This window comes from Capra hircus, assembly GCF_001704415.2.
Source record: "Capra hircus breed San Clemente chromosome X unlocalized genomic scaffold, ASM170441v1, whole genome shotgun sequence".
NCBI lineage: Eukaryota > Metazoa > Chordata > Mammalia > Artiodactyla > Bovidae > Capra > Capra hircus.
Genome location: NW_017189516.1, coordinates 505,210 through 530,857, shown reverse-complemented (window position 1 = coordinate 530,857; position 25,648 = coordinate 505,210). Strand labels below are relative to the sequence as shown.

At 37.4% G+C, this 25,648-nt stretch overlaps 1 protein-coding gene across 2 annotated transcripts in view; it reads right to left on the bottom strand.

The window, feature by feature from the left end:
• Positions 1-25,648, bottom strand: part of SH3BGRL (SH3 domain binding glutamate rich protein like) — a 71,840-nt gene that overhangs the window by 4,004 nt on the left and 42,188 nt on the right. The window contains exons 2-4 of one of the 2 annotated variants that reach the window (XM_018043954.1): positions 7,425-7,610; positions 4,272-4,352; positions 1,572-1,612 (exon numbers count right to left, since the gene is read on the bottom strand). In XM_018043954.1, coding sequence (XP_017899443.1) covers positions 1,586-1,612; positions 4,272-4,352; positions 7,425-7,610 — 294 coding nt within the window. In that variant the 3' untranslated portion in view covers positions 1,572-1,585. The remainder of the gene's footprint in view (positions 1-1,571; positions 1,613-4,271; positions 4,353-7,424; positions 7,611-25,648) is intronic. The other variant, XM_005700586.3, reaches the window with a different exon arrangement.

The following is a 25,648-nucleotide window of genomic DNA, read 5'->3' as shown; positions in this document are numbered from 1 at the left end:
AAAGAAAGGGACAAATAGGCATATTATTAGTTATGATTCTAGTCTCTTTTGCCCTATAAATATATTTAAATGTAATCAGAATGTTAATTACACAATAAAAGCAATTCTGTAGCTCATTATAATGTATCTTTTCACAAACTATCATTTTTTAATGAGAACATGAGTTCATTAAGTGGATAAGCCATTTTTGTTGATCCTGTTTTTAGACATTTAACTTGTTTACAAATTTCTTAAGGTATAAATAACATTTTTATTTTGTTATTTATAAAGCCTTTTCCATGTATAAAATTATTTCAATAGGCTTTAATAAAATTACTTTAGTAAAATTACTGGATGAAGAATTGTAAACATTTTTTAGGTCCCTAATATATATTTGCCATTTTAGTTTTCAAACAGTAGTACCAATTTATACCATCATCAGTAATATATGAGAGAATATGTTTCAATGGACCCTTCTCTGCATTGAGCATTGTCACTGTTTAATATTTGTTAACTTCACAGATGAGTACTGCATCTACTTTTATCACATTAATTTTATTATGACTGCACTTTTCCAATGCGGGTTACTTAGCTGTATCTCTTATTTTGTATACTTTCTTTTCAGCCAGTTCTTTCTGGAAGAATTATTGTCTTGTTAAATTAAAGCGGAAAACTCTTCTGATATAAAATTTATCACTTTTAATCTTGAGAAAAACTTATTAAATACTAACATTCAAAATCTCCCTATTACCAATCTACCCTCAACTCCACTGTCAATTCTGGACAGCTTTTTGTTATCCCAATCTATCAGCTCCCTCTAGTTTAATCCTTGATAATATCCACTGTTCATTTACTCTATTCCTACTTATAGGGTTAAACAAGGATGAAAAAAACACTATAAATAAGTTGAATGGCTTCATAATGGGCTCATCAACTCTAACTTCATCTGGGTCTTTCATCTTGCTAAGCCATCATTCCATCCATGGTTTTAGCCTATTCTTTAGCTTTTTATTATTATTATTTTCAGCAAGTGAATACTTCCAATTCTCATTGAATTTCCCATCCCTCCTAGCAGATGATTTTTCTTCCTACTTCATACTAAAGATAAAACATTTTCAAATATGAACTTCCCTAAACTCCCGTGCACATTAAAACTTCTATTTTCATCTTTCTCTCTTCATTCTTTCCAGTCTCAGAAGAAAACTGCATACCCTCTCCTTTCCAAGACTAGCCCCTCCCTTGGATCACTCACTTTTCTGTTTCCCCCATGACTTTTGCTTTATTTCCCAATCACCCAGGTTAGAAGCCTTAGAGATTGCTTCAATCCTTCCCAATTCTTTTCATACACAAGACTCTAGTAAACTGCCAAATTCTATCACAAGTGATTTTTCTGTGTCTCTTAAATCCATCTTTTCTTTTCTATAGCTGCTGTCCCACTTTAGGTCTTCTCTTCTGGACTCTTAACATACCCTCTAATGGGTCAGCCCAACTCTAGTATCTCATTTATTCAATGTTTCACAATCCACAGAGCTGCCAAATTTATTTTCTTAACACAAAGATCAAATCATATCTTAAAATGCAGATATAATCACCTCATTGCCTTCCCTCATTCCACACCATGGCTTTTACGTGCCTAGAAGATGAAGTTGAAAGTATTTAGCACAGCATTCATAATCTGGTCCCAACCTTCCTAGCCAATCTCATCTCTTAATGCATCTTCTTTTATTTAATATGTCCTATACTAGGTTCATGCTACACTGCACTGCTGCTCCCCAAATATACCATCAGGTGCAGCTATATCCAAATGCAATGGTTCCTGCTGCAACCTCTGTGGAAGACGCTTAGTGTTACTTCAGTATTTTGGAATCCTTAATAGCTCAAATGTCAATTCCTCTGTGAATCTTTCCCCAAACTCCTTAATAGTAATTTATGATTACTTCTTCTGGATGCCTACTAAACTTTATTCATACCAAACATATAGAATTTACCAAGGTATATCATAATTATTTGTAGACATATTCATTGTATAATTATCTGCATACATGTCTCTCTCTAGGTTATAAACACTTTGAAGACAGAGATTATGCCGTATTCTCTGTATTTGCCCTACCATCAATATCAAGTGAATACTTGACACTCAGTAAATATTTACTGAATGAATAAATGAATGAATGACTTCCAATTTTCACTGAAAGTCATCAGTCATAGAAAATAGACTATCCTTCCTTTCATACTTTCTCTAATATATGCACTGAAATCAGTGACAATTTGTGTTTTCCTAACTTGTTTAAGGGTTTCCCAAGGTGGTGTTAGTGGTAAAGAACACTCCTGCCAAGGCAAGAGATGTAAGAGATGCAGGTTCAATCCCTGGGTTGGGAAGATCACTTGGAGGACAGCATGGCAACCTACTCCAGTATTCTTGCCTGGAGAATCTCATGAACAGAGGAGTCTGGCAGGCTACAGTCCATCAGTTCAGTTCAGTTCAGTTGCTCAGTCATGTCCGACTCTTTGAGACCCCATGAATCACAGCACATCAGGCCTCCCTGTCCATCACCAACTCCCAGAGTTCACTCACACTCACATCCATCGAGTCTGTGATACATCCAGCCATCTCATCCTCTGTTGTCCCCTTCTCCTCCTGCCCCCAATACCTCCCAGCATCAGAGTCTTTTCCAATGAGTCAACTCTTTGCATGAGATGGCCAAAGTACTGGAGTTTCAGCTTCAGCATCATATCCTCCAAAGAAATCCCAGGGCTGATCTCCTTCAGAATGGACTGGTTGGATCTCCTTGCAGTCCAAGGGACTCTCAAGAGTCTTCTCCAACACCACAGTTCAAAAGCATCAATTCTTCGGTGCTCAGCCTTCTTCACAGTCCAACTCTCACATCCATACATGACTACTGGAAAAACCATAGCCTTGACTAGACAGATCTTTGTTGGCAAAGTAATGTCTCTGCTTTTCAATATGCTATCTAGGTTGGTCATAACTTTTCTTCCAAGGAGTAAGCGTCTTTTAATTTCATGGCTGCAGTCACCATCTGCAGTGATTTTGAAGCCCCCAAAAATAAAGTCTGTCACTGTTTCCACTGTTTCCCCTGTTTCCCCATCTATTTCCCATGAACTGATGGGACCAGATGCCATGATCTTCGTTTTCTGAATGTTGAGCTTTAAGCCAACTTTTTCACTCTCCACTTTCACTTTCATCAAGAGGCTTTTTAGTTCCTCTTCACTTTCTGCCATATGGGTTGTGTCATTTTCATATCTGAGGTTATTGATATTTCTACATGCAATCTACAGTCCATAGGGTCACAAAAGAGTTGGACATGACTGAAGTGGCTTAGTTTGCTTAAAGAAAGACTAAGCTTGCTTAACTTGTTTAAATAAAAATGCCTTACCTAAGACTTCCTACAATTTGAATTATATAAAGCCTAAAATAATGCATTTTATCCATGGTAAAACAAAGTTTGGCAAGGAAACAGAATTTCATAGTAACTCAAAAATGCCTGTAAATGGTCTCTAGTGAAAACATAGACAATAATACAGACTCAAAATTGGAGAAGGAGCTGGAGTTTGAATAATTTGTTTAACATAAAATTAACTTCTAAGAGTAAAATGTAAAAGGCCAGCAGGGGACACACATTTTTATTAAACTAGCCTTTGTGGAGAAAAAATATGGTAAATGGCAAAGGCATATTTAAAGTCCAATGCTTTGAGACTTTTCTTCAAATTGGCAATTTAATTAACCACTTTTTTCTTTATATGGTCTCCCCTGGGAACTCTGCCACTCACAAAATTTTGTCATTGGCAGGGGGAAATTTCCAAATTCAGCCAGCAATTTAGTGACCAGTTTTGAGACTCAGATGCTCTTAGTTAAAATTTGAATAGGGGACTACAGCATTTGCTTTCACACAAAAACAATAGATACTGCCAAGAAGATTACTATGAACTAAGATGATTTCTGTCTGTGTAGACCCATACATGACAACTGGAATAATGGAGTCTTTAAAATTGCCAACCACTTATTTGTGAATGGGTCAGTGAGAAATTTGCTGTCTTGGTCAGTTTGACAGGGAAGTCACTCTGCCTACCTCTTATCCACATGCATAATGTATTTGATTATGCACATCTGTTTACCATACTAGGGATTAAGTGCATACAGAAAGGGCATTTCCTTTCAGCTATGCTGTACTGCTTCTGGCTTAATCTGAGTACTTAATAAAGGAAATTTTACTGATTAAAAAAAAAAAACAGCAATAAAGTGGCCTACAAAGAAAAGGAAAACTGAATCATACCTTTGAACCAGGTGGGGCTGTCAAACCTAAAAAGGCATACACTGCATTATTTTCTCTGGCTTCAAAGAAGGCATCATAATCCTTGATAAAAAGAAGGCACAAAGAATTAGCAATATGAAACCTTTGTTGGTTGGAAGGAAAAGGGGAAATTAATTCAAAATGATCTGACTGCATAACATCTTTGGGGGCAGACAGGTTAGTTAACTTCCATAATGCTAGAATTCTGTAAAGAGCAGTAAAGAGGCAAGGCTTATCGGACCCCAGTTAATGTGCGTTAAAAGATACGCTGTTCTGTGACACAAGAAATTGGTCTTTTCCTTCATACTGCATAGAACTTAAATCTGCCTCAGAGGAAGTAGCTTTCTTCACAGCCCAAAATAGCCAACTATATACCAATAAGAGGTTGCTTATTTTTGGTAGGAAATTGTTGCTCCAGTTCACCACTATTTCTCCTGCATTATTTATGCAGATAAAAATAAAAATAAATAATTATAAAATAAATAAAATAATAAAAAATAAAAATAATTTTAAAAGGTAGAGATGTCTTCAGAACCAATGAAAGACCAGACATTAGCTAGCCATGCCCATGGCCATAAGAATAATAAATCTGTGTTGTGTTTGGGGGAAGGGTATGAGATTTTCATGAAATAGGACTGAAAGGGCAGCTCAGTTCAGTTCAGTCACTCAGTCGTATCCAACTCTTTGTGACCCCATGAACTGTAGCATGTCAGGCCTCCCTGTCCATCATCAACTCCTGGAGTCCACCCAAACCCATGTCAATTGAGTTGCTGATGACACCAAACTCACTCATCCTCTGTCATCCCCTTCTTCTCCTGCCCTCAATCTTTCCCAGCATCAGGGTCTTTTCAAATGAGTCAGCTCCTCACATCAGGTGGCCAAAGTACTGAGTTTCAGCTTCAATATCAGTCCTACCAATGAACACCCAGGACTGATTTCCTTTAGGATGGACTGGTTGCATGTCCTTGCAGTCCAAGGGACTCTCAAGAGGCTTCTCCAACACCACAGTTCAAAAGCATCAATTCTTCAGTGCTCAGCTTTCTTTATAGTCCAACTCTCACATCCATACATGACTAGTGGAAAAACTATAGCCTTGACTAGATGGACCTTTGTTGGCAAAGTAATGTCTCTGCCTTCTAATATGCTATCTCGGTTGGTCATAACTTTCCTTGTTGACTTGCCAGCAACAACCAAAATGGCATACTTGAAAACATCAATCACAAAGTAAAAATTACTTTTCTTTCCCTAGTCCATATATAAGTTAAAAATTTAAAGAAAATTCATTAATGATACCAAAATAAAAGCTTTACTAAATGGCATAGAAACATGTATAATATCATATATGAAACAAACCACCAGTCCAGGTTCGATGCATGATACTGGATGCTTGGGGCTGGTGCACTGAGACGACCCAGAGGGATGGTATGGGGAGGGAGGAAGGAGGGGGGTCCAGGATGAGGACGGATCCATGTTGATGTATGGCAAAACTGATACAATATTGTAAAGTAATTAACCTCCAATTAAATAACTTTAAATAAATTTATATTAAAAAAATAAGATTCCTCTTTTTAAAGTAATTTCAAACTAAATAAGTCAAACAGCTCACCTCTTTACAGCATCTTCTTCATGAACATACTAAAACAATAACATGCTCTGGTCTGTACTTACATATTCACTGATAACTTTTTGGTGAACGACTCATCTATTTATCTCCAAGTAGAAGGCAAATGGTACCCTACTCCAGTACTCTTACCTGGAAAATCTCATGGATGGAAGAGCCTGGTGGGCTGCAGTGCATGGGGTTGCAAAGAGTCAGATATGACTGAGCGACTTCACTTTCACTTTTCACTTTCATGCATTGGAGAAGGAAATGGAAACCCACTCCAGTGTTCTAGTCTGGAGAATCCCAGGGACAGGGGAGCCTGGTGGGCTGCCATCTATAGAGTTGCACAGAGTCAGACATGACTGAAGCAACTTAGCAGAAGCAGCAGCAGAAGGCAAAATAGGGGAAGGAGTACATCAAGGCTGTATATTGTCACCCTGCTTATTTAACTTATATGCAGAGTACATCATAAGAAACGCTAGGCTGGGTGAAGCACAAGCTGGAATCAAGACTGCTGGGAGAAATATCAATAACCTCCGATATGCAGATGACACTACCCTTCAGAAAGTGAAGAAGAACTAAAAAGCCTCTTGATGAAAGTGAAAGAGGAGAGTGAAAAAGTTGGCTTAAAACTCAAAATGCACAAAACTAAGATCATGGAATCCAGTCCCATCACTTCACAGCAAATAAATGGGGAAAAAGTGGAAACAGTGACAGACTTTATTTGGGGGGGGGGGGTTGGCTCCAAAAATCACTGAAGATGGTGACTGCAGCCATGAAATTAAAAGACACTTGCTCCTTGGAAGAAAAGTTACAACCAACCTAGACAGAATATTAAAAAGCAGAGACATTACTTTGCCAACAAAGGTCCATCTAGTCAAAGCTATAGTTTTTCCAGTAGTCATGTATGGATGTGAAAGGTGTACTATAATGAAAGATGAGCACCGAAGAATTGATGCTTTTGAACTGTGGTACTGGAGAAGACTCTTGAGAGTCCCTTGGATAGCAAGGAGATCCAACCAGTCCATCCTAAAGGAAATCAGTCCTGAATATTCATTGGAACAATGGATGCTGAAGCTGACACTCCAATACTTTGGCCACCTGATGTGAAGAGCTGACTCATTTGAAAAGACCTGATGTTGGGAAAGATTGAAGGCAGGAAGAGAGGGGGCTCACAGAGGATGACATGGCATTAGCAACTCAAGGGACATGAGTTTGAGTAAACTCCGGGAGTTGGCGATGGACAGGGAGGCCTGGTATGCTGCAGTTCTTGGGTTTGTAAAGAGTCGGACATGACTGAGTGACTGAACTGAACTGAACTGAACTGAGAAGGCAAAACACCCCAGATGTCTAGGATGGATGCAAAGGATAAGCAGGAGAAATGACTGTATTGAGATTTGGAGCGGGAGTAAAAGAAAGAGAATGGGTTTGAGGCAATCCATTTGGAAAAAAAAAAAAAAAAAAACAGAATTTTTTTTTTTTTAATTTTAAAATCTTTAATTCTTACATGCATATTTTAATTGGTTCCTTACCCCACGGTACTGGCTTTCATTGAAAATCTGAGGTGGCAGGGGGTATCCCGTGGCTGGTCGATTGTTTTCCGGTACATTTTCTCTCATCCACTTCCGATTTTCTTCATTGGCTGCAATATCTTTTTCTTCAAATCCTATTTTGTTAGCTTCTAAGAAACCAAGCACATCTTGCTGTTTTTTCTTAATCTAAGACCCAAAGGACAAGAAATTATATTGTTGAACAAACAGCTTTTATTGTTTTTATTTTTCAAATTCAATAAAAGTGTGTTAATGAACTAGTAGAAATGAATTCATACATGGATTAAGATTTGTGGCTTTCCAGAACATATGTGGTTTTCCCTCTTTATTAATGTGTTCTCAATGATGTCTCATAAGAGGATTGAGAGCTTTCAATTCACAGATCCTTTTATCAACCTGATTTTTCCTTTTCCTCTGAAATTACCATATTTAATCATGTAGAATTAAAGCTAGCTGATGCATATCAATAATATAAAGGGAAATTAACTAAAAAGTATCTACAAACCTCTCTTAATTTTATCCCTTGTTGAAAGTCATCCCAAATGACCTGAGAGTCTAATTCCTGTCTTAATAAGCATCACATAGCTAACAGAAATGAATCTTACCTTGAGACTGTTTCAAGCCTCTATGCCTCAATTTTCATCAATTAGAATAGAAATTGAAGAAGATGTAAGAAGATCTAAGCCTGCTTTTTTAATAAGTTTGAAATATACCTGTACCATTCATTAGCCCTTAACATGTAATACTAAGGAATCTTAGAGATCATACACTTATTATGTTTCCTAATTATTCCTAGAAGGCTTTAGAATAATAAAATTAATATTTTTAGGTTTCTTCCCTGATATGCTTTTCTTTTAGAACCTAGAACATACATCTATAGTAATTTTCCAAATTTAAAACTTAGTAAACATTTCTGAGCTGCAGAGCACAATCAATCAATATTTCTTCATGGAACTACACTAAAAAGACTCACAGAGCAGAAGCATCAAAAATACAAAATCAAAAGAAAAAGTCTTTTTAATGGAAATCAAAATGCAAAATAAAAAGAAACTTTCATATAGTCAAATCTTCTTTAGATTTATATCCCCCACACACATACATACATGTGTAAACTGAGGTCATATTTCTGTTCTTCTAACTTGTTTGTGACTACAGGTAATTTTATCTCTCATCACACAACTCCAGGAAAAAAAATTCTCAACTTCTCCCAATAGGAACTGAAATCTCTACAAGATATTTAGATCAGAGCACAGAATGTCCTCCTTTAAAGATCACTTACAATCCAGCAAAATTTGTAGCCAATTTTTCTAATAAGATTCATATTTCCTTGTTAACTTATAAAATCAAACTTTCATTTATAAATGTAACAATACTAAACCCTGGGTCAGGAAGATACCCTGGAGAGGGGAATGGCTATCCACTCCAGTAATCTTGCCTGGAGAATTTCATGGACAGAGGAGCCTGGTGGGCTACAATCTATGGGATTGAAAAGAGTCAGACATGACTGAGCAACTAAGCATACCACCTTTTGAATTTTGAAGATTGTTCTTGTTCAGTCACTCAGTCGTGTTTGACTCTGACTCTTTGCGACCCCATGGACTTCAGCACACCAGGCTTCCCCATCCCTCACCATCTCCCGAAGCCTGCTCAAACTCATGTCCATAGAGTCGGTTATACCATCCAATCATCTTGTTCTCTGTTGTCCCCTTCTCCTCCTGCCTTCAATCTTTCCCAGCGTCAAGGTCTTTTCAAATTAGTCAGCTCTTCACAACAGGTGGCCAAAGTATTGGAGCTACAGCTTCAGCATCAGTCCTTCCAATGAATATTCAGAACTGATTTCCTTTAGGATCAACTGGTTTGATTTCCTTGCAGTCCAAAGTAATCTCAAGAGTCTTCTCCAACACCACAGTTCAAAAGCATCAATTCTTCTGCGCTCAGCCTTATTTATGGTCCATTTCTCACATCCATACATAACTAATGGGAAAACCATAACTTTGACTAGATGGACCTTTGTTGGCAAAGTGATGTCTGCTTTTTAATACACTGTCTAGGTTTGTCATAGCTTTTCTTTCAAGGAGCAAACATATTTTAATTTCATGGCTGTAGTCACTGTCTGCAGTGATTTTGGAGCCCAAGAAAATAAAGTCTGTCACTGTTTTCATTGAATTTTGAGGATAATCCATGTAAAAGTCAGTAACAAGAGTGATAGAAGGCTCAATTGAATTAATGGGTTTTTATCTCCATGATGCTAAAGGGGGTGTTCAGTTTGCATGGAGTGTGTCAAGTAATTTGTTCATGATTTGCATATTTACAAATTTAAGTAGATATACAGATATCCCATAAATATGGTAGTTTGAGGCATTTGCCATTCCAACAGATATTTTTAGGGAATTGAGAGTTACTGTTATATCTAACATGCTAAGAATTATACATGGCCCTCAATGACTGTCACCTGTCATGCTTATGGGAGATAGAAAGCAGAGAACCCTTAAGATAAATGACTCTTTCAGGCCTTTCTCACATTATTGAATGTTTAATATGTTGGGAACACTGTTCTCTATGTCTCTCTCTTAACTCTCTATGAGTTAAGGTGGTAGCCAGGCCTGGTATCAGTGGTCATTCTAGTATAGCTTCAGTTATGTCTTTACCCTCTAACCATTAGCTCTGGATCACAAGTATTTCTTCCATCTTCTGGAACTGCCTGACAAGTAAGTACACATGCCTCTTAGAGTATTCTACATCTTCAAAGGGCTGAACAGAATGGGCTATAATACTTTTTAAAGTAGATTCTGCCCTAGCAATATGAACATTTATCCAGGTTTGAATCTTCAGGAAATGTAAAAAGTTGTTTCTTAACTTGATATATCTGTAAGTTCATTTTCAAATATCAATTTTACTTCCTACAAGGGATGACTTATATCTAAAGAGTTAGTGCCTATAGGTACATGCTCACTAAAATATATCCCTACAAAGTGGTTTTGGATAGATGTGACTGAAAACCATACATTGCTAAAACAATTAGGAACAATTGTTCAGAACAATTAGGAATGCATATCACAAAGTTTCCCTAAGGAATACAATTTAAATTTCCTACAGGAAAAAATACTTTGGAGTTAAAAGGTTACTGATATCCTTTTCAACACAAAAAAGTATTTGCAAGTAGACAGTGGCACTGTTCAGGAATTTAGATCAATTTTTTTCAAAGAGCAAACCACACTCCCCACTTTCATCCAAAGAATGCCTACCTGTCAGGGTTTGAGATTCAGGGTATCCATCCCACCAAAGACACAGAGCAGGGCTGCTGAAAAACTGCTGTCTACACGAACAAATGTGTCTCCAGCTAGCCTCAGTAAGTTTCCTGTCTGTCAGCCAAAGGTCAAGGTTTTTTTTTTTTTTTTTTTTTTTTTTTTTTTTTTTTTAAGAGGGAAACTGATAAGGTTTCTGCTTTAGAAGGTGCCAGAGTGAATGTTCAAATTCCAAAGGAAGAACAAAGCTTCAATAATCATGCTTCTAATGGGAAAACAAGAGTCTTTTTCATGACAGTGCTGACCTACAATAAAACATTTAATCAAGATGAGGTTTTGTCTTGTTTTATAAATAACCTGACATATTTTCTCAGCTGACACTTTACAGTGAAGATGGACAGAGGTTCCAACCGTGATTCACTAAAATTTAAAATGATTGTCTGACACTATTTCACAGCTATTCAACAATATTTCTTGGGTGCCTTTTAAGTGTGCAAGAATTTTACGAGGCTCTCTCAAATGTCTAAAAAAAAAACAGCAGATTCCCTCCTAAAATTATAATCTAGTGGGAAGGATTAGACATAAATATATTAAAAATTTTAATTACAACAATGTTATTTAAATATGAAACTAAAACAACCATACAAGGCTGAGAGGAGTCAAGTGAATGACAAAGCAAATGAGTGGAAGAAGAGAAAGCAAATGTTTATTGCTATGAGTGATGCCACTTAGACTAAGCTTAATAATGACTTTACAAGTACTACATACATATCCATCTATACTGAATTCAGTCTCATGCTTACTGAAAGCATGATGTGTTTAGTAAAGCTTAATATAAACAACTAGCTATGAAAAATGAGTTCACAACTATTGTGGCATATTGCACTAGAACAATGAAGGCATAGTATTATAAAATAAACCTGTACACTTTCTAAATGTATGCTCACAATTTCTATGATTAAATTCTTAATGAATAAATACCTATGTAGGTATGCATTTTGTCTTTTTATACAAGTTACATTTTGTGACCCAGTCAACTTATGCAAAAATAAATTCAGATATACAGACTCCCTCCAATTGGCTCTATTTGTTTTGAATCTGCTATAAGAGAAGCTGCTCTAATTTGTAGAGAAATAATAAGCTTATCTTCGATTAGCCAGTGCCTAATAAGCATTTAAGAGTGCGGTGAAGGAAGCATGAACAAATAGAATTTAAAGCTGGTTTTTTTTAGGTCTTTTACTAATCTACTTACCAAATATACCCAAAAGGAAAATCAAATCTGAATCCCCAGTCTGTTTGGCTATAGACCACACACAGCAGCATGGCCACTGGGTAGTCATTTGGTAACCAAAGAGATCTGCATGCATTTTTAAGAGAATACTATAATAAGTCCTTAAGGCACTGGCTTCTTACTGCTTAATATAATGGTACAACCACAGCAAGAGACATTTGCTTTCAGCTTCCCTGTTTTGCAATATTTTAAAAAATGCTTCGGTCACAATCAGCCATGAAAAACTTGTAATTCATATCTCTTTACCAACAAGTCTGCAAAAAATCTAGGTTAAGACTATTAAGAATTTTCTTGTTGATCTCCCACCTCTACCCCTAGCTCTCTGGAGTTCTCCTGACAGATATTCCACGATGTGGCAGCATAAGAGCACAATGCTAGGTTTGCTATTTTACTGCTGCTTGCCATCCCAAAATGCTGTAACTATTTTCTCTTTTAGTTGCACTTCTACCACACTATGTCTAAAAAGATGTTACGGCCCAAGTAACTTAAGAATTGGAGCCTTGTGTGAAAAGAGGAAAAGGTAGATGTTTAAAGGTACTTTCTCAAAAATAGCTATTACTATGTCTTAAGGTAGTCACAGTAAAGACAGTACAGTCACGCCTAATTTTCTGGGTTAAGAAGACTTTTCTTGATCAGTTCTGAAAAATCTTATCTATCCAGCTCTTTCTTATCTGAAGTTTTGTTTTGTTTGTTTGTTTGCTTGTTTTCCCAGAGTCAGAAGGAACTGTGGTGTCTCTCCAGTTCCTTCAGACACTGCTTCATGCGTAGATCCAGGAAGTTGTAAAATAAGGAGCACCAATTTAATTCAGTTTGATTCAACTGAATTCAATCTTCTGATGCCTGAAACATTATAATTACTGATTTAGAATGGGCAGGAAGTGTGCATGTTTGGAGTGGAAGGATGGACTGCCTGGAGAGAAGTAGGTAAGGAAACAATGAAGTTTCTTTGTGTGCCTTAGAATTTTGCCCAGAGTCGTCCCTACTTAAATTCTAACAGAAGGTTACACAAAAATGCATCGGGAATGCCCTCCCAAGATAATCTGAAAACAATATTTCCAAGCCTTACTGTATGTTATTATTGAGCTAAGCTTTGTACCAGATAAAGACCTCTAAGGAGAAAGGAAGACTAAGGCCTGTTGAGTGTTTCCTGAGTATCAAATTCTTTGTTAGTCTTTGTATACATAGCTCTTGAAATCCTCACAATTCTGAAAGGTTAGTATGATTATCTTCATTTTACAACAATGGAAACTGAAATTTAGAAAGGTTAACAGACGTGCCTGAGAAGAATGATCTATTAATTGCATGCACCGAATTACAAATCTAAAGCTATCTGGTTGCAAAGCCCTGTTCTTTTTCACTACATGCAGTACATATTAGAATTCACAGTCTTGCTGGAGAAATAAGACTGACATATATGAGAGTTCCTTCTAAGCTATGTGATACAGAATAGAAAGACAACAAACCTGAGGTATGTTATCTTCCAAATAGGCTCATTTAGTGCATTTGATTTTCCAGGTATTATGGTCTCTTTTCCCTTGACCAGTCTAAATTGACCCCACTGAATTCCCAAGTCCACCAACTTGTGGGCTGACTTGCTTGTACATAGGCAGCATGCACAGAGGAGAACTGAATGGAATGTAATGAGGCCTCTGATTTCTTGTTGACTGCACTCAATATGCCAGCAAGTTTGGAAAACTCAGCAGTGGCCACAGGACTGGAAAAGGTCCATTTTCATTCCAATCCCAAAGAAAGGCAATGCCAAAGAATGCTCAAATTACCACAATTGCACTCATCTCACGTGCTAGTAAAGGAATGCTCAAAATTCTCGAAGCCAGGCTTCAGCAATATGTGAACCGTGAACTACCTGATGTTCAAGCTGGTTTCAGAAAAGGCACAGGAACCAGAGATCAAATTGCCAACATACGCTGGATCATGGAAAAAACAAGACAGTTCCAGAAAAACATCTATTGACTGTGTGGATCACAATAAACTGTGGAAAATTCTTCAAGAGATGGGAATACCAGACCACCTAACCTGCCTCTTGAGAAATCTGTATGCAGGTTAGGAAGCAACAGTTAGAACTGGACATGGAACAACAGACTGGTTCCAAATAGGAAAAGGAGTACGTCAAGGCTGTATATTGTCAACCTGCTTATTTAACTTATATGCAGAGTACATCATGAGAAATGCTGGACTGGAAGAAACACAAACTGGAATCAAGATTGCTGGGAGAAATATCAACAACCTCAGATATGTAGATGACACCATCCTTATGGCAGAAAGTGAAGAGGAGCTAAAAAGCCTCTTGATGAAAGTGAAAGAGGAGAGCGAAAAAATTGGCTTAAAGCTCAACATTCAGAAAACGAAGATCACGGCATCTGGTCCCATCACTTCATGGGAAATAGATGGGGAAACAGTGGAAACAGTGTCAGACTTTATTTTGGGGGGCTCCAAAATCACTGCAGATGGTGATTGCAGCCATGAAATTAAAAGACGCTTACTCCTTGGAAGAAAAGTTATGACCAACCTAGATAGTATATTCAAAAGCACAGATATTACTTTGCCAACTAAGGCCCGGCTAGTCAAGGCTATGGTTTTTCCTGTGGTCATGTATGGATGTGAGAGCTGGACTGTGAAGAAAGCTGAGCGCCAAAGAATTGATGATTTTGAACTGTGGTGTTGGAGAAGAATCTTGAGGGTCCCTTGGACTGCAAGGAGATCCAATCAGTCCATTCTGAACGAGATCAACCTGTGGATTTCATTGGAAGGAACGATGCTAAAGCTGAAGCTCCAGTACTTTGGCCACCTCGTGCGAAGAGTTGACTCATTGGAAAAGACTCTGATGCTGGGAGAGATTGGGGGCAGGAGGACAAGGGGACGACCCAGGGTGAGATGGCTGGATGGCATCACGGACTTGATGGACGTGAGTCTGAGTGAACTCCAGAAGATGGTGATGGACAGGGAGGCCTGGCGTGCTGCTATTCATGGGGTCGCAAAGAGTCGGAGACGACTGAGAGACTGAACTGAACTGCACTGAGAACAATGTAGCCCATGTCTCCCCTTTGCCAAGCATTTTATCACATAATAGTTCTGAGTGGGCAAAGTTGTTATGTGGGGCATATTTCTGTACATAAAATTTACAAAGAAATAGATAAGAAAGTGCACGGGCATCAGATGGTTCCCATTCTTTATTATTTTTTAAATAAGCAATGTACCCATCACTTTAAAAAAGTCCAACAATCATTTCACACAGTAAAATGAGCAGAATACAATAAACTACTCACTTGAAAGTAAAAAAAAAAAAAAAAAAAAGCTTTAACTGAGTCAGTAAGAGACAGGGGGACTAAAGAAAAGAGTATCTACAGAGGAAAGTTCCAGATAAGAGAGGGCTTATAAAGATGAGATTATTCAGAACTGAAACTTAATTTAGTCAGGAAAACCTCTTTTAATTGAGAAAATGCAGGTGACTATACTTTCACCTCTTGCAGGTGAACTTCAAACCCACATAGTCTTATCAAATGTACATGCCAAGAGAAATGTCTGTTGTTGTTTGGTTGGTAAGTCATGTTCAATTCTTTGTGAACCCATGGACTACATACAACTCACTGGGCTCCTCTGTCTAGAGAATTATTAGCAGGTTAATAAATAATAGACTAATTTGACCAAAGGCTGAAAGCCACAGAATCAAAATATATACTGTAATCCTATTGCTGCTACACTGGTTCCCTGTGGCCAACTTCAACCTTACCCCCTACTGCTTAACCTTAAAGTTTCTGCATAATGTTTTATCTACCACTATAAAAATATGCATTACTCAGCCACCCTATAGCAGATTAAGCTGCCTTTATTCTTGCCTGAGTTTATTGTGCCAAAGACCTGGAAAAGGTCAGTTTTCATTCCAATCCCAAAGAAAAGCCATGCCAAAGAACGTATAAACTATACTTCAGCTGTGTTCATTAAGCATGCTAGCAAGGTAATGCTCAAAATCCTTCTAGCTAAGCTTCAGAAGTGCATGAACCGAGAACTTCCAGACGTATAAGTTGGATTTAGAAAAGGCGGAGGAACCAGAGATCAAATTGTCAACATTTGTTGGATCATGGAGAAGGCAACGGAATTTCAGGAAAAAAAAAAAAATCTATCTCTGCTTCAGTGACTACACTTAAACCCTTGATTGTGTGAATCACAACAAGCTGTGGAAAATTCTTAAAGAGATATCAGACCACATTACCTGTTTCCTGAGATCCTGTATGTAGTTCAAGAAGCAACAGTTAGAAACAGACATGGAACAGCATATTAGTTCAAAATTAGAAAAGGAATATGTCAAGGCTGTATATTGTCACTCTGCTTATATAACTTATACACAGAGTACATCATGCGAAATGCTGGGCTGGATGAATCACAAGTTGGAATCAAGACTGATGGGAGAAATATCGACCTCAGATATGCAGAGGATACCACATTAATGGCAGAAAACGAAGAGCAACTAAAGAGCCTCCTGATGAGGGTGAAAGACGAGAGTGAAAAAGCTGACTTAAAACCCAACATTCAAAAAACTAAGATCATGGCATCCAGTCCAATCACTTCATTGCAAATAGATGGCAAAAAAGTGAAAACAGTGACAGGTTTTATTTCCTTTGGCTCCAAAATCATTGTAGACAGTGACTGCCGTCATGAAATTAAAAGATACTTCTTCCTAGGAAGGAAAGCTATGACAAACCTAGACAGTTTATTAAAAAGCGGAGACATTATTTTGCCAACAAAGGTCTGTCTAGTCAAAGATATGTTTTTTTTTTTTTTTTCCAGTAGTCATGTATGAATGTGAGAGTTGGACCATAATGGAAGGCTAAGCACCAAAGAACTGATGCTTTCAAACTGAGGTGCTAGAGAAGACTTTTGAGAGTGACTTGGACAGCAGGATCAAGCCAGTCAAGTCCATTCATGTTGCTGAAAATGATAAAATGTCATTCTTTTTTTATGCTTGAATAGGATTCTAGTGTACATATATAACACATATTCTTTATCCATTAATCTGTTGATGAACACTGAGATTGCTTCCGTATCATGTAAATACTGCTGCTATGAACATTGGGGTGTGGTATTTTTTGAATTAGTGTTTTGACTGTTTTGAATATACACCCAGGACTGAAATTGCTGAGTCATGTTGTAGTTTTATTTTTAGTTTTTAAAGAAACCTCCATACTGTTTTCCATAGTGACTTTACCAACTTACATTTTCACCAACAGTGTACATGGGTTCCCTTTTACAGAGGAAAAAAAAACAGACTTTAAAGCACAGATTGTAAGAGAGAATGAAAAACACTGCATAATCATAAATGGATTAATAGAAGAAGAAGATACAATGATTGTAAATACATATGCACACAACAAAGGAGCACCTCAATGTCTAAGGCAAATATTAACAGCAAATAAAGGGAGAAATTGACAGTAACACAATAATAGTATGAGACTTTAACACCTCATTTATATCAGTTAACAGATAATCCAGACTGAAAATCAGTAAGAAAACACTGGCCTTAATGGACACAATAGAGTAGATGGGTTTAATAGACATATAAAAAACAGTCCATCCAAAACCAACAGAAAACACATTCTTTTAAAGTGAACATATAACAGTCTCCAGGATAGATCACATGCAAGGCCACAGAAACGCTTGGTAAATTTAAGAAGACTGAAATCATACCGATCATTTTTTCTAATCACAGTACTATGTGATAAGAAACAAAAATTAAGGGAAAAATATGCAAAAAAAAAGACAAACACATGGAGGCTACTAAACAATGGGTCACAGAATAAATCAAAATGACAGTGAAAAAATATCTAGAGACAAATGAAAACGAAACCACAATGGTCTTAAACCTATGGGATGTGGTGAAAATGGTTCAAAGAGACGTCTACAGCAATCTAGAAAAAGAAAAAACTCAGATAACAGTCTAAACCTACACCTAAAGGAACTAGAAAAAGAACAAAGGCAAAAGATAGTATAAAAAGAGAAATAATGAACAGCAGAGCAGAATCAATCAAATGCTGGGAGTGGCATGGGGGAGAAAAAGCAACAAAGAAACTAACAGCTGATTCTCTGAAAACAAACAAAATAACAAATTTTAAGCCAGACTCAGGCAAGTTTTCCCTTGAAGTACAAAAGGAAGTAGGGCAAAAGCTAACAGAGTTTTGCCAAAAGAATGCACTGGTCATAGCAAACACCCTCTTACAACAGCACAAGAGACAACTCTACACATGGACATCAACAGATGGTCAATACAGAAATCAGATTGATTATATTATTTGCAGCTGGAGCAGTCCTGTACAATCAGCAAAAACAAGACCGGGAGCTGACTGTGACTCACATAATGAAATCCTTATTGCAAAATTCAGAACCACTAGGCCATTGAGTTACCAACTAAAACAAACCCCTTAGGATTATACAGTGGAAGTGAAAAATAGATTCAAGGGATTACATCTGATAGACAGAGTGCCTGGACAACTACAGAAGGATGTTTGTAACATTGTACAGAAGGTGAGATCAAAACTATCCCCAAGAAAAAGAAATGCAAGAAAGTAAAACAGTCATATGAGTAGGCCTTACAAATAGCTGAGAAAAGAGAAGCAAAGGAGAAAACGAAAGATATACCCATCTAACTGCAGAGTTCCAAAGAATAGCAAGGAGAGATTTAAAAAAAGCCTTCTTCAGTGATCAGTGCAAAGAAATAGAGGAAAACAACACAACGGGAAAGACTAGAGATCACATCAAGAAAATTAGAGATACCAAGGAAATATTTCATGCAACAATGGGCACAATAGAGAACAGAAACAGCATGGACATAACAGAAGCAGAAGTTATTAAGAAGTGGCAAGAATACACAGAAGAACTACACAAAGAAGATTTTAATGACCCAGATGACCGCGATGCAGTAATCACTCACCTAGAGCCAGACATTTTTCAGTGCTAAGTCAAGGGAGCCTTAGGAAGAATTACTACGAACAAAGCTACTGGAGAGGATGGAATTCCAGCTGAGCTATTTCAAATCCTGAAAGATGATACTATTAAAGTGTTGCACTCAATATGCCAGCAAATTCGGGAAACTCAGCAGTGGTCACAAGACTGAAAAAGGTCAGATTTCATTCCATTCCCAAAGGAATGCAATGCCAAAAAATGTTCAAACTACCACACAATTGCACTCATTTCACATGCTAGCAAAGTAATGCTCAAAATTCCCCAAGCTAGGCTTCAATAGTAGGTGAACCAAGATGTTGGTTCCAGATGTTCAGGCTTAATTTAGAAAAGGCAGAGGAAGCAGAGATCAAATTGCCAACATCCATTAGATCAGAGGAAAACCAAGAGAATTCCATAAAAACATCCATTTCTTCTACATTTATTAAGCTAAAGCCATGTGCTGTGTGGATCAAAACAAATGGTGGGAAATTCTTCAAAAGATGGGCATAACAGAAAGGGAAACCCACCAAAAGAAAGGGAAGACCACCTTTCCTGCCTCCTAGAAACTTGTATGCAGGTCAAGAAGCAACAGCTGGAACCAGACATGGAAAAGTGAACTGATTCAAAATTGGGAATGGAGTACGTCAAGGCTGTAAACTGTCACACTGCTTATTTAACTTATACTCAGAGTCCATCATGTGAAGCTCAAACATGAATCAAGATAGCTGGGGAAAATATCAGTAACCCCAGATATGCAGATGACATCTCCTTTATGGCAGAAAGTGAAGAGGAACTAAATATTGATGAAGGTGAAAGAAAAGAGTGGAAAAGCTAGTTTAAAACTCAATATTCAGAGAACAAGAGGTGGAGGAGTAGGTGGACGTGGATGTATCTCTCCATGGATACATCAGGAATACACCTTCAGACATAGAAGTGCATGCAAAACACCAGCTGAGAAAGGACAGGAGTACCTGAGAAGCAGAAAATAATCTATGGGCTTCCCTGGTGGCTCAGAGGTTAAAGCATCTGCCTGGAATGTGTGAGACCTGGATTTGATCCCTGGGTCAGGAAGATCCCCTGGAGAAGGAAATGGCAACCCACTCTAGTACTCTTGCCTGGAGAATCCCATGGAGGGAGGAGACTGGTAGGCTACAGTCCATGGGGTCACAGAGTCGGACATGACTGAGCAACTTTAAAACTCAATATTCAGAGAACAAGATGGTGGAGGAGTAGGTAGATGTGGATGTATCTCTCCACGGATACATCAGAAATACACCTTCAGACATAGAAGTGCATGCAGAACACCAGCTGAGAATGGAAAGGAGTACCTGAGAAGCAGAAAATAATCTATACAGCTACGCAAAACTGGGTAAAATGAAGGAACTAGGAGGGAAAGCAAGAGTGTTAGTAGGACTGGACATACCCTCAGCAGGTGGGGGAACTGAAGCAGGGATCCAATCCCCACATCGGGGCAATTGTCTATGTCAGAAGAGAAATATTTAAGGCTGAGAGTGAAACAGCTGATCTGCGGCAGCCTAAATGGAATGAAAATCAGACACTCCTTGCCGCAGCCATACATACCATATACAGGGACACGAGTCCTCTGGAAGGCGCAGCAACTAGGAGCTGGAAGTTAGGGATTGTGGAGCAATCCCAGGGTGAGGGTTGCTGTTGACTGTGCAGAGACAGATCGAGGGGACTGTGGTGGAAAATGCCTGTGGAGGAGAGCCAGGCAGCCATGGATGCAAGGCGATACTGCTGAGTCACTTGGGGGGGGTGGAGCCATCACCATAGCCTCTCTCTCCCCACACTCCAGCACTGACAGCTGAACAATGGAGAGGCTGGCCCATCAAATGCCTGAGGCACTGAACTACAGAGTAGGACTGCACCCAGGATGCCCCTTTAATCTCATTCAAAATTGATGGAGAAATAAAAAGCTTTTCAGACAAGCAAAAGTTAAGTGAATTCAAGATGACCAACAAATGGGATTACAACAAACATTTTAAAAGAAATGTTGAAGGGATTATATAGTCAAGAAACACAAGAGAAGAAAAAAATCAATCCCAAACAATTAAGAAAGTGGCAATAGGAACACATATATCAATAATTACTTTAAATGTAAATGAATTATATGCTCCAATCAAAAGACCCAGACTGACTGAATGGATACAAAAGCAAGACCCATGTATTTGCTGCCTACAAGAAACCCACTTCAGACCTAAAGACAAATATAGACGGAAAGTGAGAGGATGGAAAAATACATTCCATGCCAATGGGAAGCAAAAGAAAGCTGGAGTAGCAATCCTCATATCAGACAGAAGAGACCTTAAAATAAAGAAGTTTACAAAAGATAAGGAAGGATACTACATAATGATCAAAGGATTGATCCAAGAGGAAGACATAGTAATTGTAAATATCTATGCATTAAACACAGGAGCACATCAATACATAAGACAATCACTAACAGATATGAAAGGAGAAATTAACAGTAACACAATAATAGTAGGAGACTTTAAAACTGCATTCATACCAATGGACAGATCATCAAAACAGAAAATTAATAAGGAACCACAAGTCTTAAATGATGCATAAGCTGAGATAGATCTCATTGATGTCTTCAGGACATTCCATACAAATGCAAAATACAACTTCTTCTCAAATGCATATGAAACATTCCCCAGGATAGACCACATCGTGGGTAACAAATCAAAGCTCAGTAAATTTCAGAAAGTTGAAATCGAATCAAGCATCTTCTCTAACCACAATGCTATGAGACTAGATATCAATTACAAGAAAAAAAAACAAAGTAACTCAGACATATGGAGGTTAAACAACACATTTCTAAATAACCAACAGGTTAGTGAAGAAATCAAAAGGGAAATTAAAAAATTTCCAGGAACAAATGACAATGAAAACATGACAGCTCAAAATCTATGGGATGCTGCAAAAGCAGTTCTAAGAGGAAAGTTTATAGCAATACATTCCTACCTCAAGAAACAAGAAAAACATCGAATAGATAACCTATCTTTACACCTAACTGGAAAAAGAAGAACCAAAAACCCCCAGAATTAGTAGAAGGAAGGAAATCATAAAGATCCAAGCAGAAATAAGTGAAAAAGCAATGAAAGAAACAATAGTAAAGAATAATAAAACTAAAAGCTGGATCTTTGAGAACAGAAAATTAACAAACCTTTAGCCAGACTCATCAAGAAAAAGAGAAGGATCAAATCAACAAAATTAGAAATGAAAAAGGAGAGGTTACAACAGATAATGCAGAAATACAAAAGATTGTGAGACTATTATGAACCACTATATGGCAATAAAATGGATAACCTGGGAGAAATGGACAAATTCTTAAGAAAAGCTCAACTTTACATCACTGAACAAGGAAGAAACGGAAATTATGTAAATCAAATTACAAGCACGGAAATTCAAACTGTGATCAAAACTTTTTCACACACAAAAGAAGTCCAGGACCAGATGGCTTCACAGGAGAATTCTATCAAACATTTAGAGAAGAGCTAATGCCTATCCTTCTAAAACTCTTTCAGAAAATTGCAGAGGAAGGAACACTTCCAAACTAATTCTATGAGGCCACCATCACCCTGATAACAAAACCAGACAAAGACAACACACAAAAAAAGAAAACTACAGGCCAATTTCACTGATGAACATAGCTGCCAAAATCCTCAACAAAACTTTAGCAAACATAATTCAGCAACACATCATAAAGCTGATACACCATGATCAAATTGGGTTTATTCCAGGGATGCAAGGATTCAATATACACAAATCAATCAATGTGATACACCATTTAAACAAACTGAAAGATAAAAATCATACGATAATCTCAATAGATGCAGAAAACGGCTTTGACAAAATTGAGCACCCATTTATGATTAAAATTCTCGTAAAAATGGGCATAGAAGGAACCTGTGTCAACATATTAATGGCCATGTATGATAAGCTTACAGAAAACATTATTCTCAACATTGAAAAACTGAAAGCATTCCCCCTAAGAAGAGGAAAAAGTAAAAGGCTCCCACTTTCACCACTATTATTCAACATAGTTCTAGAAATCCTAGCTATAGCAATTGGAGAAGAAAAAGAAATAAGAATCCAAAATGGAAAAGAAGTAAAGCTCTCACTGTTTGCAGATGACATGATACTGTACATAGAAAACCCTAAAGATAGTATCAGAAAATTACTAGGGCTAATCAGTGAATTTAGCAAAGTTGCAGGATACAAAACCAATACACAGAAGTCACTTGCATTTCTATATATTAACAATGAAAAATCAGAAAGAGAAATTAAAGAATCAATCCCATTCATCATTATAAAAATAATTAAATATCTAGGAATAAACTTACCTAAGGAGACAAAATAATTGTACACAGAAAAATTATAAGACACTAATGAAAAAAATCAAAGATGACATAAACAGATGGAGATATATTCCATGTTCCTTGGTAGGAAGAATCAATATTGTCAAAATGACTATACTACCAAATGTAATCTACACATTCAATGTGATCCCTATAAAATTACCAAAGACATTTTTCACAGAACTAGGGCAAAAAAAAAATTCAAAATTCATATGGAAACACAAAGGACCCTGAATAGCCAAAGCAGTCTTGAGAAAGAAGAATGGAGCTGGAGGAATCAACCTTCTTGACTTCAGATTATACTACAAAGCTACAGTCATCAAGACAGTATGGTACTGGCACAAAAACATAAATATAGACCAATGGAACAAGATAGAAAGCCCAGAAATAAATCCATGCACCTATGGGTACCTTATTTTTGACAGAGAAGGCAAGAAAATACAATGGGGCAAAGACGGCCTGTATAATAAATGGTGCTGAGAAAACTGGACAGCTACATGTAAAGGAATAAAATTAGAACACTTCCTAACAACATACAAAAGCATAAACTCAAAATGGATTAAAAATCCAAATGTAAGACCAGAAACTATAGAACTCTTAGAGGAAAATATAGGCAGAACACTTAATGATATAAATCAAAGCAAGAGCCTCTATGACACACCTCCTAGAGTAATGGAAACAAAAACAAAAGTAAACAAGTGAAACTTGATGAAACTTAAAAGCTTTTGCACAGCAAAAGAAACTATAATAAGCAAGGTGAAAAGACAACTCTCAGAATGGGAGAAAGTAATCACAAATGAAACAACTGACAAAAGATTAATTTCCAAAATATACAAGCAGCTCATACAACTATATGTCAGAAAAACAAACAAGCTAATCAAAAAGTGGGGAAAAGACCTAAACAGACATTTCTCCAAAGAAGACATACAGATGGCTAACAAACACATGAAAAGATGGTCAATATTGCTCATTATTAGAGAAATGTAAATCAAACTATAAATATCACCTCAGTCTGGTATGAATGGCCATGATCAAAATGTCTACAAACAAGAAATGCTACAGAGGGTGTGGAGAAAAGGGAACGTTCTTGCACTGTTGGTGGGATGTAAATTGATACAACCACTATGGAAGACAGTATGGAGATTCCTTAAAAACTAGGAATAAAACCACCATAAATAAATAAAACCAGCAATCCCACCCCTAGGCATATACTCTGAAGAAACCAAAATTGAAACACACGTATACCCTATTGTTCATTGTGGTACTATTTACAATAGCTAGAACATGGAAGCAACCTAGATGTCCATTGACAGATGAACGGATAAAGAAGTTGTGGTACATATACATAATGGAATATTACTCAGCCATAAAAGGGACATATTTGAGTCAGTTCTAATAAGGTGGATGAAGTGAGAACCTATTATACAGAGTGAAGTAAGTCAGAAAAAGAAATACTGTATTTTAATACATATATACAGAAACTAGAAAAATGGTTCTGAAGAATTTACTTACAGAACAGCAATGGAGAAACAGTTATAGAGAATAGACTTATGTACATGGGGAGAGGGGAAGAGAGGTTGCGATGTATGGAAAGTAACCCAGAAACTTACATTACCATATTAAAATAGATAGCCAACAGGAATTTGCTGTATGGCTCAGAAAACTCAAACAGTAGCTCTGTATCAATCTAGAGGGATGGGATAGGGAGGGAAATAGGGGGAGGTTCAAAAGGGAGGGGATATATGTACACCTATCAGAGAAGGCAATGGCACCCCACTCCAGTACTCTTGCCTGGAAAATCCCATGGTTGGAGGAGCCTGGTACGCTGCAGTCCATGGGGTCGCTAGGAGTCGGACACAACTGAGCGACTTCACTTTCACTTTTCACTTTCATGCATTGGAGAAGGAAATGGCAACCCACTCCAGTATTCTTACCTGGAGAATCCCAGAGACAGGGGAGCCTGGTGGGCTGCCATCTATGGGGTCGCACAGAGTCAGACACGATGGAAGTGACTTAGCAGCAGCAGCAGCAGCATATGTACACCTATGGCTGATTCATGTTGAGGTTTGACAGAAAACAACAAAATTTTGTAAAGCAACTCTCCTTCAGTAAAAAAGTAAATTAAAAAAAAACCTCAATATTCAAAAAACTAAGAAAAATGGCATCTAGTTTCTATCATTTCATGGCAAATACATGAGGAAACAATGGACAGTGACATACTTTATTTGTTTGGGCATCAAAATCACTGCAGATGATGAGTGTAGCCATGAAATTAAAAGACGCTTGCTCCTTGGAAGAAAAGCTATGACTAACCTAGACTGCGCATTAAAAAGC